The sequence below is a fragment of the Esox lucius genome, chromosome 3 (assembly GCF_011004845.1).
Source record: "Esox lucius isolate fEsoLuc1 chromosome 3, fEsoLuc1.pri, whole genome shotgun sequence".
In the NCBI taxonomy this organism is placed as follows: domain Eukaryota; kingdom Metazoa; phylum Chordata; class Actinopteri; order Esociformes; family Esocidae; genus Esox; species Esox lucius.
This window is the reverse complement of record NC_047571.1, coordinates 19,579,445-19,597,830: the sequence shown is the minus strand read 5'-3', so window position 1 is coordinate 19,597,830 and position 18,386 is coordinate 19,579,445. Positions and strand designations below refer to the sequence as shown.

At 43.2% G+C, this 18,386-nt stretch overlaps 1 protein-coding gene across 3 annotated transcripts in view; it reads right to left on the bottom strand.

The window, feature by feature from the left end:
• LOC105021421 overlaps positions 1 to 18,386 on the bottom strand; it is a 113,670-nt gene that overhangs the window by 40,070 nt on the left and 55,214 nt on the right. For all 3 annotated transcript variants that reach the window (XM_013139555.4, XM_020041440.3, XM_020041433.3), the window contains exons 3-4: positions 10,962 to 11,256; positions 9,366 to 9,485 (exon numbers count right to left, since the gene is read on the bottom strand). In XM_013139555.4, coding sequence (XP_012995009.3) covers positions 9,366 to 9,485; positions 10,962 to 11,256 — 415 coding nt within the window. The remainder of the gene's footprint in view (positions 1 to 9,365; positions 9,486 to 10,961; positions 11,257 to 18,386) is intronic.

The window sequence follows — 18,386 nt, the reverse complement described above, 5'->3', positions numbered from 1 at the left end:
AAAACAAGAAATGCACTTGCTTCGCAAACAATGAGTTTCAAAAGCCGTACTATAAATTCTCGGACTACAAATAGATTTCTTGATATTCTTACAAGCTCGCTCATCAACGACGGAGTAAATAAATCCGCAAACGTTCTAATCGAGGATCTAAACTCAACACTGCGAAATACTTTAGATACGGTTGCACCACTAAAAGCAAAAGAAATACGCAACAAGAAACTTGCTCCCTGGTACACAGACAATACTAGAGCACTTAAGCAAGCCTCCAGAAAATTGGAGTGAAAGTTGCGCTCCACCAAGTTGGAAGTATTCAAACTAGCCTGGATAGACAGTACACTACAATACCGAAAATCACTCACGTCTGCTCGATCAGCATATTTCTCCAACCTGATTGAGGTGAACAAAAACAATACAAAATGTATCTTTATTGATACAGTTGCAAAGTTAACAAAAAAGCAAAGCTCAACAAGTGAAGTGGGTCATCACTTTAGCTGTAATGAATAAATGAACTACTTTGATGAAAAGATCATCACCATTAGAAAACAAATAACTGACTCCTCCTTAAATAGTTATAGTCCCCAAAATCTCAGTTGTCCTGAGAATGTCCTGAACATCCCTGACCAGGTGTCAATGGGGACACTTGGGGAATTATTTCTATCCCATATCGCTTGACACATTCACAAAATTTGTAGTGAGTTCTAAACCCACAAATTGTCAGCTAGACCCGATTCCAACAAAATTATGTAAGGAGCTATTTCCTGCGCTAGGTCAGCCAATAATAAATGCCTCCCTTTCCTCTGGATGTGTACAAAACTCACTGTGAACCTCGACGGCTGCATGGTCTTATCCCAAAAAACTGTATGAAACCTAAGCGTTAGCCTTGACCCTGACCTCTCCTTTGATGAACAAAATATGTCTCAAGAGTTGCTTATTTTCATCTTCAAAACATAGCAAAAATCTGAAACCTTCAATCAAAAACTGATGCATAAAAACTAATCCATGTGTTTGTTACTTCTAGATTAGATTACTGCAATGCTCTTCTTTCTGGTTACCCAGATAAATCAATAAATAAACTTCAGTTAGTGCTGCACACGGCTGCTAGAATCCTAACTAACAAAATAAATTGGACACATTACTCCAGTACTAGCCCCTTTACACTGGCTGCCTGTAAGGGTTAGGGCTGATTTTAAGGTTTTATTGTTAACCTATAAATCAATACCGGTAGGCAAACTGCAGGGGGTCTAGCGAGGCGCCTGTTATGTCCATCAGGTGGGCCAACATTAATCTTTCAAAGCATTTCATGACCACAGATGTGATGGTGACAGGTCTGTAGTCATTCAATCCAGTGATGGAGGGTTTTTTGGGGACAAGGATAATTGTGGACAGTTGTACATCAACACCCATACCTTTCCAGAAACATATCAACTAATTCCTCTTGAGAATGGCTGGTAAACTGCATATATCAAACATTACATTGGCTGAGTATTGCCCAAATCAGTGGCATTACTAGAAAGTTTTACATGGGGTGGCAGAGGGGTGGCATATCATTCTGTCGTTGGTTATGTACAGCGGGGAGAACAAGTATTTGATACACTGCCGATTTTGCAGGTTTTCCCACTTAGAAAGCATGTAGAAGTCTGTAACTTTTATCATAGGTACTCTTCAACTGTAAGTGACAGAATCTAAAACTAAAATCCAGAAAATCACATTGTATGATTTTTAAGTAATTCATTTGCATTTTATTGCATGACATAAGTCTTTGATACATCAGAAAAGCAGAACTTAATATTTGGTACAGAAACCTTTGTTTGCAATTACAGAGATCATACGTTTCCTGTAGTTCTTGACCAGGTTTGCACACACTGCAGCAGGGATTTTGGCCCACTCCTTCATACAGACCTTCAGGTTTCGGGGCTGTCGCTGGGCAATACAGACTTTCAGCTCCCTTCAAAGATTTTCTATTGGGTTCAGGTCTGGAGACTGGCTAGGCCACTCCAGGACCTTGAGATGCTTCTTACGGAGCCACTCCTTAGTTGTTTGTGTGTTTCGGGTTGTTACCCTAACCCAGCCACGACCCAAGGAGGTTGTTGGCCAAGATCTCGCGATACATGGCCCCATCCATCCTCCCCTCAATGAGGTGCAGTCGTCCTGTCCCCTTTGCAGAAAAGCATCCCCAAAGAATGATGTTTCCACCTCCATGCTTCACGGTTGGGATGGTGTAGATGCTGCAGGATTTTAATCCATGACGGCGTAGTGTGTTACTAATGGTTTTCTTTGAGACTGTGGTCCCAGCTCTCTTCAGGTCATTGACCAGGTCCTGTCGTGTAGTTCTGGGCTGATCCCTCACCTTCCTCATGATCATTGATGCCCCACGAGGTGAGATCTTGCATGGAGCCCCAGACCGAGGAAGATTGACTGTCATCTTGAACTTCTTCCATTTTCTAATAATTGCGCCAACAGTTGTTGCCTTCTCACCAAGCTGCTTGTCTATTAACCTGTAGCCCATCCCAGCCTTGTGCAGGTCTACAATTTTATCCCTGGTGTCCTTACACAGCTCTCTGGTCTTGGCCATTGTGAAGAGGTTGGAGTCAGGTCTGTGAGACCTGGAATTCTTACTGGTTGGTAGGTGATCAAATACTTATGTCATGCAATAAAATGCAAATTAATTATTTTAAAATAATACAATGTGATTTTCTGGATTTTTGTTTTAGATTCTGTCTCTCACAGTTGAAGAGGACCTATGATAAAAATTACAGACCTGTACATGCTTTGTAAGTAGGAAAACCTGCAAAATCAGCAGTGTATCAAATACTTGTTCTCTCCACTGTATACTTATTTATGAAAATCCAGCTACTGAAAATGGACAGTGTAATGTCTTGCTAATAAATATCATACATGTTCTACACCAGGGGTATTCAAATCTTACCCTATGATGGTCTGGTTTTCTGTTCTACCTCATCATTAATTGGACCCATCTGGTGTCTTCAGTCTGAATAAGTCCTTGACTAGAGGGTTGCAAAAAAAATGGAGTGTGCTAAATCTCTATGAGTGTTGGCAGTTCCCTAAGTATTATATATGCAACTTACAAATTGAGGGACAAAAATTCAGTATTTTACTTGGACACATTGTTTATATTATTCTGCCAATTGCAGAAGCATAAATCAATATATCCTGAAAATGACTGCCTTACATTGCTTAAAAGAATACACAAGCACTAAATATAGGCTGCTGAGGTTATAGAGTAGCAATTAAATATACTAACTAATTTAAATTACAACTGTTAATCACATGTGACCACAAATCATATTTTGTGCAGGTTATATAGATTAGACCAGAGTTGTCTAAATTAGAATTATTATAGATTAACCATACCTTTCTCCACATATGAAGTTTTAATTTAACCATTTAATTATCCAAAGAAAGCTACAACATTGTTCAATGTCCCTTGGCTAGCTATTAAGACAAGCATTACCTGGCAATGATGGCAAGCTACTTCATCTGCAAATTTGCTAGCTCGCAAACTTTACCAATAATATTGACGATTGCATTCAGATTTGGGGAGTAACAGATTACAAGAATTCAGTTTGTGGCCAATTATGTAAACTCTAACATTGATTGATGCAAAAGGTGTTCAGTTGGTTATAGTCTATTCCTATTTGTTTTCCAATGCCTCTTAATATGAAAGTAATCTAAAAGTAATTCAAAGTAATCAAATTACGTTACTGAGTTTGAGTAATCCAAAAGTTACATTACTGATTACAAATGTGGACAGGTAACTGGACAGTTAATATAAAAAGTAACTTACCCAACCCTGATTGCATTACTTTACCTAGTAGACTATATCAGACATATCTAACCTATAATAAATGGCTGCTGCTAATGCAAGATTACATTTTGTATCGTATATTTAGTAAACATGTGCAGTAGTACCTTCTTTCATTACTGCTAGGCTAGTCTAGTGCGATCCTAACTGCTTAGTTGCATGGAGTACCATGGACTGACGCCTGGTGTTTTTACAGGAAGGGAGGGGGGGCAGCACGGTGACAGAAGCAGGCGGACTCCGGGACTGAACCATTTTACGGGGAAGGGGGGACTCAAAGATATTAGAACTGGTTACCATAGAGATTAACAGCGAAAGTAGAACAAATATAATCTATTAAATAAAATTTAATATGAATATATTACAGCAGACAATCATGACAACTGGGGTTATATATATTTCAATTATGGCTTTTATTTTGAAGAAAATTATGCTAGCATAATATCCTGCTGCTAGAAGAACGGTAATGAAGCCTTGAATGGCCATCACTAATTACAGGTGCAGGCAGACTCCGGGACTCAACAATTTTATGGGGAAGGGTGGTCTCAAAGATATTGGAACGGTTTACCATAGAGATTAACAAGGAAAGTAGAAAAAATATAATACCGTTCAATAAAATTAAGAATATATAATAGCAGCCACTCCTGACAACTGGGTTTGCTAATTGTATGACACCAAATCAAATGTATTTGTATGTTTATTATTCATGCCCTGGCTTTATTCCATTTCCATTTAAAGGGGCAGTGTGTAGAATCCTGCCATTTAAACAATGACACAACTTGTCTCCTCCTTCCTGTTCCTTACCAAACGAGGGCACTACAGTATTAGCTAGTCCACATGGAAAATAAGCAGGGTGGAGGGGAAGTACTGTGAGTGTCTAAAAAGAGAATGAGGAGATTATATTTCAATGAAAACTGTAGATGAACTGGACAGAAACATTCATGATGGGAAATATCTCAGGCACTTTGAAAAAAACATGGAAAAAACAAAATATTCCCTCCAGATAATTTAATGCTCGTAAATTATAGGTAAAGTTACACATCTTAAAAGACACACTATACAGAGCAAGTAGTACGTTTTTTTCAAAATTTTTCATGCAGTTCGATGTCATAACCGACTTCAGTGGTCAAATGCTTAACTTAGTTGGCCACCAGCAAGATGGAGAGGTGTGCTCTTCAAAAATTAATTCTGATTTCAACTGTACAGGGCAGATGGCAGAGAACTTGATGAAAGTTGCGCTTATATATTTGTTCAGTGTAGATGGTTTATCCAATATGGATGAAAATACCCACAAACTAAAGCTGACGGTCTTCACCTTAACCCCATATTCAATGTATTATTTAAAGTTGCACTGTGGTCACATGTTCAACTCACTGAAATTGCTAAGCTCCTCCAAAAACACACTGTTATAAAAAAGATTAAGATTTCACCTTGTCTGAATGTGACCTCACCCTGTCTCAGACAGAAATGTAGTTCAGGTGTGTAGTGCTTTTTCCGTTTCAATTGGTTAGAGTGGGTTGTCAATGTAAATTTGTCTTCTAAAGTAATGACTGGTTTCTAAAGTGAGACTTTTCAGCTAGAAATGGATTTCAGATGGATGATCATGTGACTGGTGTTCATCTTTAAAGTTCAGAGTGCTGGAATATGGAGCTGATAAAAAGATGTCTGATTGCTTTGCTTGAAACAGCTGATTTAGCATGCTAACGTCACCTAGTAGGTAGTAACTAAACTGTTTCAACTGGGTTCTGCAGCCACAAGTTTAGATTGAACAGCTGCAAAGAGACTGTTTAGACTATATCAATTATTATCATTAACACAATTTCATTTAAATAAAATTAACATAATATGTAAATGACATTTTCAATTCACACTCACAAAGAGAAACTTGCTGCACCGTAAGGCAAAACAGAGGGCGCTCGCAGCGCTTTGGCCAGACCACTGACCTGGAAGGCATATTAACAATGTTGTTTACCTGGTAACTAACATGGCACTTTATGTCAAACAAGTGCTGTGGCTGGTGATAGTGGAATTGTTTCACTGCCAGTGTGAGATGTTTTTAGTTGCTTCACAACAAAAATGTTTTCCTGATTCTGTTGATGGAGCTGGAAGGACTCACAGAACAAAGACTTCCTGCATCACCCCTCATTCCATTCATATACACATTCCACTAGAGGTTGTGACTAGAAATGTATCTCAGATACAAATCTAGCATCCTCTTGTTCATCTAAATAAAACTATTGTAGTGTAAAAATGACCTAAATGTGCTTTTCAATCTTAATGTTACTTACTAAGTATGAGTTGAATAGTCTGATTTAAGTTAAGGTTATGGTTATGGTTAGTGTTGTTTAACATGAAATGTTAAGAATACATACTGTAGTTATGTCTTTGTGGCTGTAAGTGGGCATCTTCTCACACACATTACGCTCTTATGACATACATATCTGGCTTGTTTATGTAACTGGGCTGGAGAACTACACCTTGAACTTTACCTCTACCTGCAACTTGTGTATTTTTCAGAATTTACCAAAATAAAATCCAATCCACATTTCAACCAGAAAGTGATGTAGCCATGTAAATCATATGCAATCTGATTTCAACCCCTCCCATCTCCAAGCTTTCCCATCTACAGCAATTGTTATTTGAAATATGAATGCTGAGTGTCAGAGCAGTGTCCAGGAAATTAATTTGATCAATTGAAATATGTAATTCAATTGTTAAGTGCATAATAAAATGAAAAAAGCCTACAAAGAATCTGTATGATAATAGTACAGAAAGGTCATTTTTTTCATCAAATATGCATTTTGATTTCACTCATAACCTATACTGAATGTGTCTATGTTCCCCTCTTACAGTTTCATTATTTCATGTAAAATAAATGGCAAATTATTATTAATGACTTTGTAATGGCTCCAAATATTTGTCCACTACAAGACCTGTTCATCGGTACCTTAGTTCAGTGGTTCCCAACCAGGGGAACTAGGCCCTTTGTGGGTACTTGGGCTATTTACAGGGGGATGAAAACTCATGAGAACATAGGCTTACTAGTAAAATGAACATTAGGCTGAACTTTAGTGGTACTCTGGGCAAAGCAATATTAACTTGGTGGTACAGTAACTGAAAAAGGTTAGGAACCACTGCCTTAGTTTGTAGAATGACACAAGTGGTAAGAATGAGACCCTTTGAAACGAAGAGTAAGAACAGACCGGACCGACTCGGCATGCAAACTCTGTTAATGGATGAGAGCTGTAGTTAACACATGCTGGGCAGAATTAAGCTAATATCCCCAATTAGCATGTAACCACCAACAGAAACCTCTTCACTCATATGAGAGTGTCAACACAATTAATTAAAATGCATTAGAATTCAATAACAGTATCGCATACGTTGTTTACCTATAACCCCTCATCAACAAGTAGAATTTATCAACCAACACACACACGCCAACATACCCAAACTTTGCAAACAGACTTCTGAACGCATCACCAGGCAACACACTAACAGTAAACATACTGTATAAAAGCATAGTGTTTACTAGCTCACAGACTGTCAGTCACACTGGGAAGTAACAGAGGGCTAGATGTGATGTTTGAAATGCCCATGGTTTCCTCTCAGGCAGTGTGCAGAAGACTTTACCATCTGCCTCAGGGACCCCTGGGTTGACACCAAAGCCCCCCAAAACACACAGTAGATTTTAGTAAAGAGACAAGTCCTCTGAGCTTTTTTTAATCTCTGCCTTTAATAGTTCAGAAACCTTTTCTGACGTCTCCCTTTGAAAACAGGCCTTTTTGTTTTTCTTCCTTCAGAAAGTATCATTTAAAGTGGTTGCTGCTGTTAGACTCTGGCAGTCTAAATACACTTCTGCTAGTTGGAACTGGATCAACTGAAAGGAAGCATGAGGAGACAAACAAACAGAGAGGGGATAGGGGAACAGAGACAGGGAGGATGGGAGGGAGGGGGAGGAGGAGGAACATGGGGAGGGGTAGCTCAGTTCATTAGGACCCCCATTAGCTGACATCATGGCTCCTGACCACGTGTGCGGATGGGAAATGGATGGGAGAGTGACTGGTAAGCAGGAACAGGAGCGCAGGGGACTGAGAGAGGGACTGAAGAAGGGGAAGACGGAAAGACAATGGGAAAAAGGGGGCTGTGGAAATACACACTGCAAAAGAGGCTTGAAGTGGGGCAGAGTGGTTGGCTGTAGAGAGGAGAGAGGGAGACTGTGTGTAAACTAAGTCGGCGGAACACAACCCTTTCCATCCCGCTGACCACCCAATCACGGCCACCAGCTCTCGTGGATGGGCTGGGGGGCCCAACACTCTGAAGCTGATGATACACTAGTCATTTTTTTAGACAATATTGCAGACCAATGTTGCCAGCAGTGGAGTGGTGTATGAGGCACTGGAGCGATGACGGGGCAATCAGCAATATGACCATGAATATGAAGCAGAGATAAAGTAAAAAAATCACAATTTATTGACTCATCCTCTGTTGCTTGTTGTTGACTTCTGATTGCTAAAAGTCTGTAGCCTACTGGAATTTATCAGCTAACAACAACCAACATGTGGCCCCATATGCTACCTCAGCCCTGGGCATCGACACAGCTGCCAGTCAATTCAACGGCAATGCAGACAGTAAGGATAACTAGATACAACAAATGTTTTGCTCTGTGCAATGGATGTGTAAAAGGGTATTCATTCATTCATTCATTCAGTTAAACATGTTAAAGGTATTGTAAATGGAAGATACAATATGGAAATTAGCCTCTGTCCCACTGACTTAGCATTAGTTTAAGTTAACATGCTGATTAATTAGAATGCAAATCACTGTAGATATTTATGCCAGTACACATTACAAACTGACCACAGACTGGATTAATTCAAATCATCTAGTGAAGCAACACAGAAAACGTGAATGACCAACAATTTACTCCAACATGAGAGCTCTTAAATGGACTAAAATACCATCACATGACCAATATCACATGACCAATATCTGCACTCTGATTGGAGAATTTCCCTAAAAACTGTTCATTAGGCACTTCCAGCCATAATAAAAATATGCTTATTTTCAGTGGAATTGCTAGTGTATCATCAGCATACAGTTTTGTTTCATAGCACCAGCCTATCCATCACATTCTAGATTGTATCCTTGACTGTGTGCCTGGAAGCTCCGTGGGTCAATGTATCAGTTGCCAAGAACCACCCATCGGGAGAAACATTTGCATAGTAGCACTATTCGCATACAATTGGCATTTTGTAACATACAACATTAAGCTTAAATGTTCAGTCCATTAGTGTCCCCAGCCATGGGTATCCACTCAACCTAATGCTACTCCACTCAACCTAATGCAACACAGACAATAAGGATAACTAGATATAGCAAGCATTTCTATCTGTAGTATATCCATCTGAGTCCATCTTATCAGTGCACTGTCCCACGCGATGATGCCCTTAATACCTCCGATGGCTATAACTACGAGTTCATTTAAAAATGCGGACTACATGTTGAAAACCCCTGCATTAAGTGGAGAGTGAGAGGCCCTCACCTGTCTGTGGGTCCACAGAGAAGAACTGCTGTCCCTGCACCAGTGTGTACACCAGCCTGGCACTGTTCCCATAGGTCGGGTCGTCGGCATCTGTCGCTGTCACCTGGATTATAGATGTACCTGAGCGACCAGGGGTAGAGCATGAAACCGTTAAACACAGCATAACACACACACACACACACTGACCGGACAGCACAACAGGACAACAGGAAGACCGAAAAAAACACACTGACTGACTGGCTGGCTGACTGGCTGTCTGTCTGATTGGTTGGCTGACACCTTCCTTTTTCTCTATCCCACTCACTCTCTTTCTCTGTCTCTCCCTTCTTACTCTCTTTCAGCAGCAGTGTGACAAATACTTTACTCACTTTCCTTCTCCCCTGATGCTCACCTTCTTTCTCTCTATTCTGTCTGTCTCACTTCATTTCTCTTCATCTCCATCTCCAATTCCCTTTTGCTCCCTCTCTCAATCTCTCCGTCTGTCGGTTGCCCCCCTTGTCTCCCCCCTAACTCCCTCACGTCCTGAAACCCTGCCTCTCCTGACAGATATGGACTTTTTTCCCACCAAATAAATCAAAGACCGTCAGCTTCATGTGAGAGATTGAAATTTTAGCAAAAAAAAAAAGACATATACAGTTTGGAATGGAAGAACTACGTTTCCCATGGGGCCTTGGGCTGACAAGCTCTGAGGGAAGACGGGATTTGTGGGAGCAGCTGTTGCTGTTTTCTGACATCAAAGCCTTGACACTGTCACAGTGAGAGGGGTGAGGGAGGGACTTGGTCTGATTACTGATCTATCACAGGTAGTTAACGGGCAAAGGGAAGGCAATTGGAAGATGGAGCAAGGGAGAGGAGCTAATGTTTTGATGCACGCTTACAGGGATGATCAGATAGACAGCTCAAAAGGCTGTAGGGTTGACGCAACAAGGACAAGAGAGACAGCAGAACTATTCATATGCAGCATGCCTTGGTGGTAAAACACTGTCACAGTTTGGAGTGATCATACATTCTGACTGAGATCCATTACCAGTGAATGGAGAATGGAAGTCTATTCAAATTGACTGACGCCGTGTGAATAGAGCCATAGCGAATTCTGTGAACATGTGAAAAACTGTAATGCTATATAGCGGTGGTAGAAATCACCTCATTTCCTCAAACCCTCTTAAAATTAGTCTTGGGGCTGAAATCTACGCGACATGTGTGGAGCAATCAGGGGAAGCAAAATCAATCTTGATTCTTTGTGAAAGGATGTGGTGAAAGACATCTCAACCCATCTCTTCAACGGGCTGACTTGGTGTCCGTGTGACTACTATCATTATTCCATCAGCACTGTGGCGCTGATGTTGGAAGATGCGACGAGTTTTATGTAGCAGAGTCTATAGTCTCACTGTGCCTCTATCTGCAGAAACCCAACCGGAATATTTAAAGGCACCTGGGCCAATATAGAACCTGGTAATATATTAAAGCAATGATTAAATTAACAACTCAATCCGGAACCAAGCTCTTGAACGCAAGCACACTATAAAATGGTTAAAAGGTAATTAAATAAGGGGGGAAAAAAGCAGCAGATGAAAGACAACGGCTCACTTGCAGTACCTATGTTGGCCATCTCCGGCACAGTGGCGCTGTAGGGCCCTTCCTCAAAGAGAGGAGGGTTGTCGTTGATGTCCTGCACTCTGATGATGAACGTGGAGGAGGGTTCCAAGGCCCGGTCAGTCTGCCGGTCAGTTGCTGTGGCAATGAGGCGATACTCATCCTTCTCCTCACGGTCCAGGGGCTTGGTGACATGGATGTTGCCCGTCTTCTCGTCAATCACAAACACAGACCCCGCCCCCTCGCCCCTCAGCACGTACTTGGTACGTCCATCACCTCTGTCCATGTCAGTGTGCAGCTGAGAGAGACGACAGATAGATAGATAGATAGATAGATAGATAGATAGATAGATAGATAGATAGATAGATAGATAGATAGATAGATAGATAGATAGATAGATAGATAGATAGATAGATAGATAGATAGATAGACAGTAGAAGAAGGAGAGGAGATAAAGCAGAAGAGGGGTTACTACGCGCTATAAAATCTGAGAAATTAGTAGACTATAAACAAGGATATGAGTTTGTCTGAGGATGAGAACACGGACACTCATCCAAAGAGACCCCCTCTCATCCGTCCAGGTTCATCCATGGGGCACTGGCTATGAACTAGGCTCAGCAAAAATCATTGTCTCCGCAGTGATGCATCAGATGCACCAGGCCTTCTACGCTCACAAACCGTTCCCTCTGAAAGCTCATCAGTCTAGAGGGATACCGTACCCCGTTGCTGCCGGATAAATTTAGCGTATAATAAGTTGTGCCCTAATAAATGATTCCCCAACTAATGAGAATGTATTGAAGAGGGTCAGGTGTAGCAGGGGTCCATGCTGTATTGACCCTGAGGATGGCGGGCTTTGACCAGTCCGGGCTGGTGGCTAGGGCTCTCTGAAGCGGAGCGGGGTAATGGTTGGATCTCCAGCTCCCCCTCCACGGTTTGCCTGGTCCTGCTCAGGGGAGTCGCTCCACACATCAGCATTCATTCTCATTAGCACTCAAACGTGGATGGAATAGAAACCCTCACGAAAGAGCACAAAATTAGCCCCACTCTAAAAAACGTGTGACATTGCGACTTCGGAAAAAATGTGAGTGGGGGGGGGGCGCTTGAGAGCATTGTTGCATGGCAACAGCTAAGCACATTTGCTAAATGAAATGAAAATGGATACTCCGAATCCAAAATATTCATTACTTTTACAGATCCCCATTTCAAGGGCTAAAATTGTGTAGATGTATGCCCTCCCAGGGGTAAATGATTTACATGGATGTTGACAAGTTGGTTTGCGCCTGTTAACATAATATAGCCTTTTTATACGTTTCTACAGTTTGCAAAGTTAAACTGAAGAATTCTGTATGCATAATGTTGATACATATTATATAATTCCTTCTTCCAAAACATGATTTCACTGCCAATTTCACAGTATAATATATGAAAATGTAGTAGACGGTAACACTTCTAGAACTATTAAAACCACTTCATGCCAGAATTTACTCATTCATTCTATGGAAATTACAATGTCTTTACAATCCAGATAAATTGGCAGGCAGTGACTGGATGTTGTGGGCTGAGCCCTGAGTCACTACATGCAGCTGGCACTGGGTCCTTTAAAAGGTTCCTGTGGATAATGCACTTGCATTAGTTATTTAACATGCTTTAACTTAAGAGTTCTTGCATCTTCATCTTGAATGCTTTGGTTTGGCCCAATTGGCCTGCACAGTCAGCTGGTCAAGAGCACCGTAGGAGAAGGTTCCACACTCAGGGTTCTTAGCGAATGGTCGTTAATGCCTGGGCTTTAACGATGTGGCTTAACGAGGGGACTTAACGAGGCCCTTAATGAAGCTCTTGCCATCATTACCACAGTGAACGGTGTCTGTGATGATGAAAAGCCAGCCGATCACCAAGCCTGAGGAGAACTGTCCTCTCAAGATATGCCCTTTAACCTGGTCGTCGCTGATCTACACACGCAGTGTGTCGCAAAGCAGTGTATCTCCTCTAGACAGTCTCCGTTAGACACTCACCCCTGTCTTCCACTGATCAACACAGTATATTGGATAAGATCAGGACCATTGTCTTCATATCATTAACCATTAGCTCATTTTATATGGGCTCACTTAAACTTGCATACCTTTCATTTGACCAATAACATAATAGATTAATTATGCTAAGCAACCAACAATGCTATTACAAGGGCTAAGACCTTTTCACATAAACTGTAAGAACCCATAACAGTCAGATACACCCTCAAATCCACTGAACAATAAAACCATTCAGCCCCTGACCACATTAGTCAAATAACTCCCCTGTCCCCCCAGTCTCCTCTCTTCCAGTCTCCCCTCTCCCCCCAGTCTCCTCTCCCCCCCAGTCTCCCCTCTCGCCCCAGTCTCCTTTCTCCCCCAGTCTCCCCTCTCCCCCAGTCTCCCCTCTCCCCCAAGTCTCCCCCCTCCCCCTCTGCAGCCAGCTAGAGTGAATGAACTTAAAGAGTTCAGCCATACAGTTTGTTCTGCATTGCTCCTGTATCTGAGGGGCCTGCTGCTGTGTATGCAAGCTTTGGTTCTCAGACCCCCTAAATCACTTAAATTACTTATATTATCATAAGGTAATATGCTTATACTCATATACTCAATTTCACATTTTTGCAATAACCATAAATCATGAACCACAGAAAAAGCACTCTGTGTCAACCTCTAAATCACTTAAATAACTTATAGCCGTATACTCAATTTCACATTTCCGCTGCACAATAAATCTTGAAAACATGAAGAAGTAAGAAAATACATTTTGCATCTGCGCATTAGGCTAATGAATATGTTCTCTCAGCGCATATTCTGGAGTAGAAGGAAAAAGCGTGGTTAAAGAACACTTTGAAAATTGGTGTTGACTGAAGTAACAGAGCAAAATAGCCTCCAGTGGCATGAGGGACTAAAGGCCTGGTTCCACAAGGGACGCCTGTGTTGTGAGGTTCAATCCCCATCACACTAGGGAAACATAATAAAGGCTTTGGAGACAGCACGAGGGAGGATATGCTAGATCTCCAAATACCCTGAGGAGAGTGGTCAACCCCAGCTGCGTACATCATGATACTAGATCATGACTTCAAAAAGCCAGGGTCACGTGATCAACACGCGCCGTGGCTTTAACGTGTCTGGAGATCCGGGGCTGCTTCCATACAGTTCGTATGAACCCACTCCTTTCACGTCTTCGAGTCAACAAGTGTACAGGGACAACTTCACTGTGTCGGTTTGGGACGGGGCCAGTGAGAGCTACACTTCCGAGCCAACATCATAAACTATGGCCTTGTGGGTAAATACTGTAATGTGTACTCATGTTCTAGACAGCCTCTCAGTGTGTCTTTCTTTCCCAGCAGGACACTTCCCAGTGGAAGCATGGACAACTGCCAGACAGGAAACAGTGCTCCAGTTGCAGTATGTAGCGCTTGCCAGCGAACTTATCTTAAAGTTGTCTAATGATAGAGGGCTTGGCTAGGTCTTCACCCCGGCTCACCCTCCAGCTGGCAGGGCTCAGACCTGAGACTTCGGAGACATGTCTGTGACCAGAACCTCCCCCTCAACCCGTCCTGCAGGCACCTGCAGGCTGAGGAAACAGTTGAGAATGAGCCAGGGCTCTGGATGCATGACAGGGGCTTAGAGAAAAGGGGTTTAATCTACCCAGTGACACATCATTAAAGTCAGCACTATAAGATGAGATGCTGTGAGACAGAGCCTGATCATCATCAGATGCTTTATCCCAGCTGGATACTCCCGATACCCAGCTGGCCCACAGGGGAAGGGCTCTGCTCCGCTTGTCAGCACCAACCCTCCTCCACGGCCCCCTCCCCTCTCCTCCCCGGCCCCCTCCCCTCTCCTCCCCGGCCCCCTCCCCTCTCCTCCCCGGCCCCTCCCCTCTACCACCGGAGGGGCTTAAAACTTCACAAGGCACACCTGATTTTTGGTTTCCTTTGGTTTCGTCGACAGGGTTTGAAGTGTCTGAGGTTTCAATTCCATCAAACCTGCATTGAAGTATTGCATTACTTAAGTAGTGAAGAATCTGCAGTAGTGGACTGAGGAATAACTTTTCCTCTAAGGTCATATACAATCGCATCATAGATTGGGTTTCCATAAAAATACCAGGCAGACGTCCCTCACCCGTCGTCCCACTTGGCTTCCATGACTGTTTGATCTGAGTATAGATCTGTTTTGTTTCTATTCTTTCTCGCTAAGTGTCAACAGAACAGCAGGTATGGGTCAGTCATGTACTTAGTATTGATCCAGAAGCCAGATGGATACAAGGGCCTGTGTTTAGCCTGTGTGGGAGCCTCTCCATATTGTGGTGGTGATGTGGACAGTTTGTCCCAGTCACTTGTGGTTTAATTCAGTCATCTCAGTGGTTGTAAAGGCACGTGTCACCCCTACCGATCCCTCAATCTCGCCAACCTTTAATATTCAGCAGAATTATAATCAGGCCTTATCACCACAAGCCTCTTTAATATAGACTATTACTATTCCCTGTGTGATACATTATTCACAACAAAACTGCTGATATTAGCCCTGGAGTATGCAAATACTGCTTTTGATTATCATAATCAGCTGATCTATGAGAGGGTACCGTGTGGCGCTTACTGCAGATTGTTTGTTTTTTATCCCATAATGCCCACTCTGATGATGTACTTCACATCATATTTTTAGCGTGAGGCCACCGGAGGCCTACTGTAATTCACGTCTGTACATTTAAAGGGCAAATCGCCCACATATATGCCACGGTGTGACACTGCCAAGAGGACTGCTCTTTCCTAGTGGGATTTCAGAGACAGCGGAGAAATGAAAAAATGATCCCCAAGCGTAGTTTGAATGTTTCCCTGATCATTCCCTCAGTATGGTCGATGGGTAGGTATTCAGTGCATTGGCTACATTTTTGTGTTTTTCTTTATACCCAGTATAAGGCAGTGAATGCCAAAAGCAGCTGTGTAAGACCTCTGTGTTGGCGTGGAGGCGTCTGTCACCCGTTACAGAGCATCTCATTCTTCCTTCAAGGACATTTCTTCTCAGTATCAGACAGAGGGCGCCTCAGCACCGGCCTTGGTCTGCAGTAGGAATGTACCGACTGGCCTGGGTCTGCAGTAGGAACGTACCGACTGGCCTGGGTCTGCAGTAGGAACATACCGACTGGCCTGGGTCAGCAGTAGGAACGTACCGACTGGCCTGGGTCTGCAGTAGGAACGTACCGACTGGCCTGGGTCTGCAGTAGGAACGTACCGACTGGCCTCGGTCTGCAGTAGGAACGTACCGACTGGCCTGGGTCTGCAGTAGGAACGTACCGACTGGCCTGGGTCTGCAGTAGGAACGTACCGACTGGCCTGGGTCTGCAGTAGGAACGCACTGACTGGCATGGGTCTGCAGTAGGAATGTACCGACTGGCCTGGGTCTGCAGTAGGAACGTACCGACTGGCCTGGGTCTGCAGTAGGAACGTACCGACTGGCCTCGGTCTGCAGTAGGAACGTACCGACTGGCCTGGGTCTGCAGTAGGAATATCAGAATACTGGCCTTGCCTGGGATATTCTCACCTTTCCTGTAAAAGTCAGGTTACAGACTGGTACCCTGCAAGCCAGGACTGATGTGGTGTTCTATGTGAGTCAAATTAACTGGAGTGTGTTGCCGGGGAACGGTGCGTACAATGTCTAGACTTCATCTGACCTGACCGGATGGCCAGGGACGTCAGTCCTACTAACAGCACACATCCACAAACATTGTGCGTAGAATCCCCGGTGGAACCATATTCATGATCTGCCTTGAGTCGGGCTGCCATCGATTCACGGCTTGTTTGGTTTCCTCAGGGCGTTGGTCCAAGTGGTTGCTGTAGGTCGTGGAGCTGCGGTTGGTTTGGCTCGGATAGGTTTGTGCTTATGGGGAGGGAGTGGGTGAGCAGGGGTTAAACTGGTGCTAAGTCAACTTACAGGTGGATGAAGTCTGCTAACATCGGCTGAAAAAGAAACAACAACATTCTAGTATATGAGGTAGTCGGGTCAATGTTGATGATAATGTGTTCTCTGTAGTGTACTGAATACACCTGCTGTTGTTGTGTGTGTGTGTGGGGGGGGGGGGTAATTATTCTAGGCTGCTCATTTGACCGCTACACGGAGCAAGCTGCTGCTTTACTACCAGCCCTCTCGTGTCACGCCTGAACGTCTCGGTTATCAGCGCAAACTTGCATCACCGATATTCTCAGAGACAGTGTGTGGCCTACATAAGTCAAGGCTGAAGCAGCTAAAGAGGTTCTTCCTGGTGTCATCAGTCACGGGCAGCCTTGCGGCGTGGAGACTCACGTACAGGGACCTTCAAAATATTTCAAGTCGCTTTTTAATTCTAAACTTGATTTGTGGGCTTTAAAAACGCATTCGCAAACGTGTGTGCGTACGTGTGTGTGTGTGTGTGTGTGTCTGCTTGTACTTATGCTTGGGGTGTGTACGAAGGGGCACAGAGCCCCATCCTCTCCCCCTCACCTCCCTGACTCACTGGCCTCCTTCAGGGGCACTGTGGGAAGTGGAGCGGACGGCCATGCAGTCTCATATTATCTCAAGGTCATGAGCTACACTCACACTGGGCTCTGCATAATCAGGAGTTCACCCCAGCCAGGCCTTTCACTTCATATAATCACGACTTTTCCCATGCGGAGTGTTTGACTTGATAAAATCACTGAGTTTAACCTGCATATGCTTAAGCTCCATAATAGCACAATTAATTTCTGTGTGGGTTTGACCCGACTAAACGGCTCACCTGAGAAATAAATGGATCCTATTGCCCATGATATTCCTTTACATGTGTAAAGGACGTTATGAGGTAAAGGTACAGTCACTGGTTTGTATATAATCAGCAGGTTATAATGGGGTAAATTGGTGGAACGCCAGGACAATATCATAATGAATTTCTCTGGGTGAAAAAAAAAAGAAGTCCTTTCTCCACATTGGCGACTTAGCTATGGTAATGCATTTCATTCATACACTCACTTTGCAGAATTGCTCGACATTATTCTGAGATTAAGCCCAGGCTATAAAAAGAGAAAGGAAAGCAGAAGAAATAAAGAGAAAAGCAGGCTTGTGTTCGCTTTGAATTTCACCTTTAATAGACTCTCTAGTTTTATCCTCCATCCTTCCCTCTCTCACGCACTCCCCCCTCTCTGTCTCTCTCTCTTTCAGCTCCCACTCAGCACGGGAACACGTTTGAATTTTCTCTCCACGGGGGTTGGTAATAAAATGGTATTTAACCATACTCTCTCTTTTGCTCCAGTCTCCCTCCCCGTCCTCCTTGCTTTCTTCTCTCCATGCGTCCTACCTCTTCCCTGTTCATACTTTTCCTCCACTACTGCCAGTAAATGTCTCGCTCCCTCCTTGCATATGCCTACTTATCTGACTTGATCTCCTCTCTGGTGTCAGTTCAATTCAA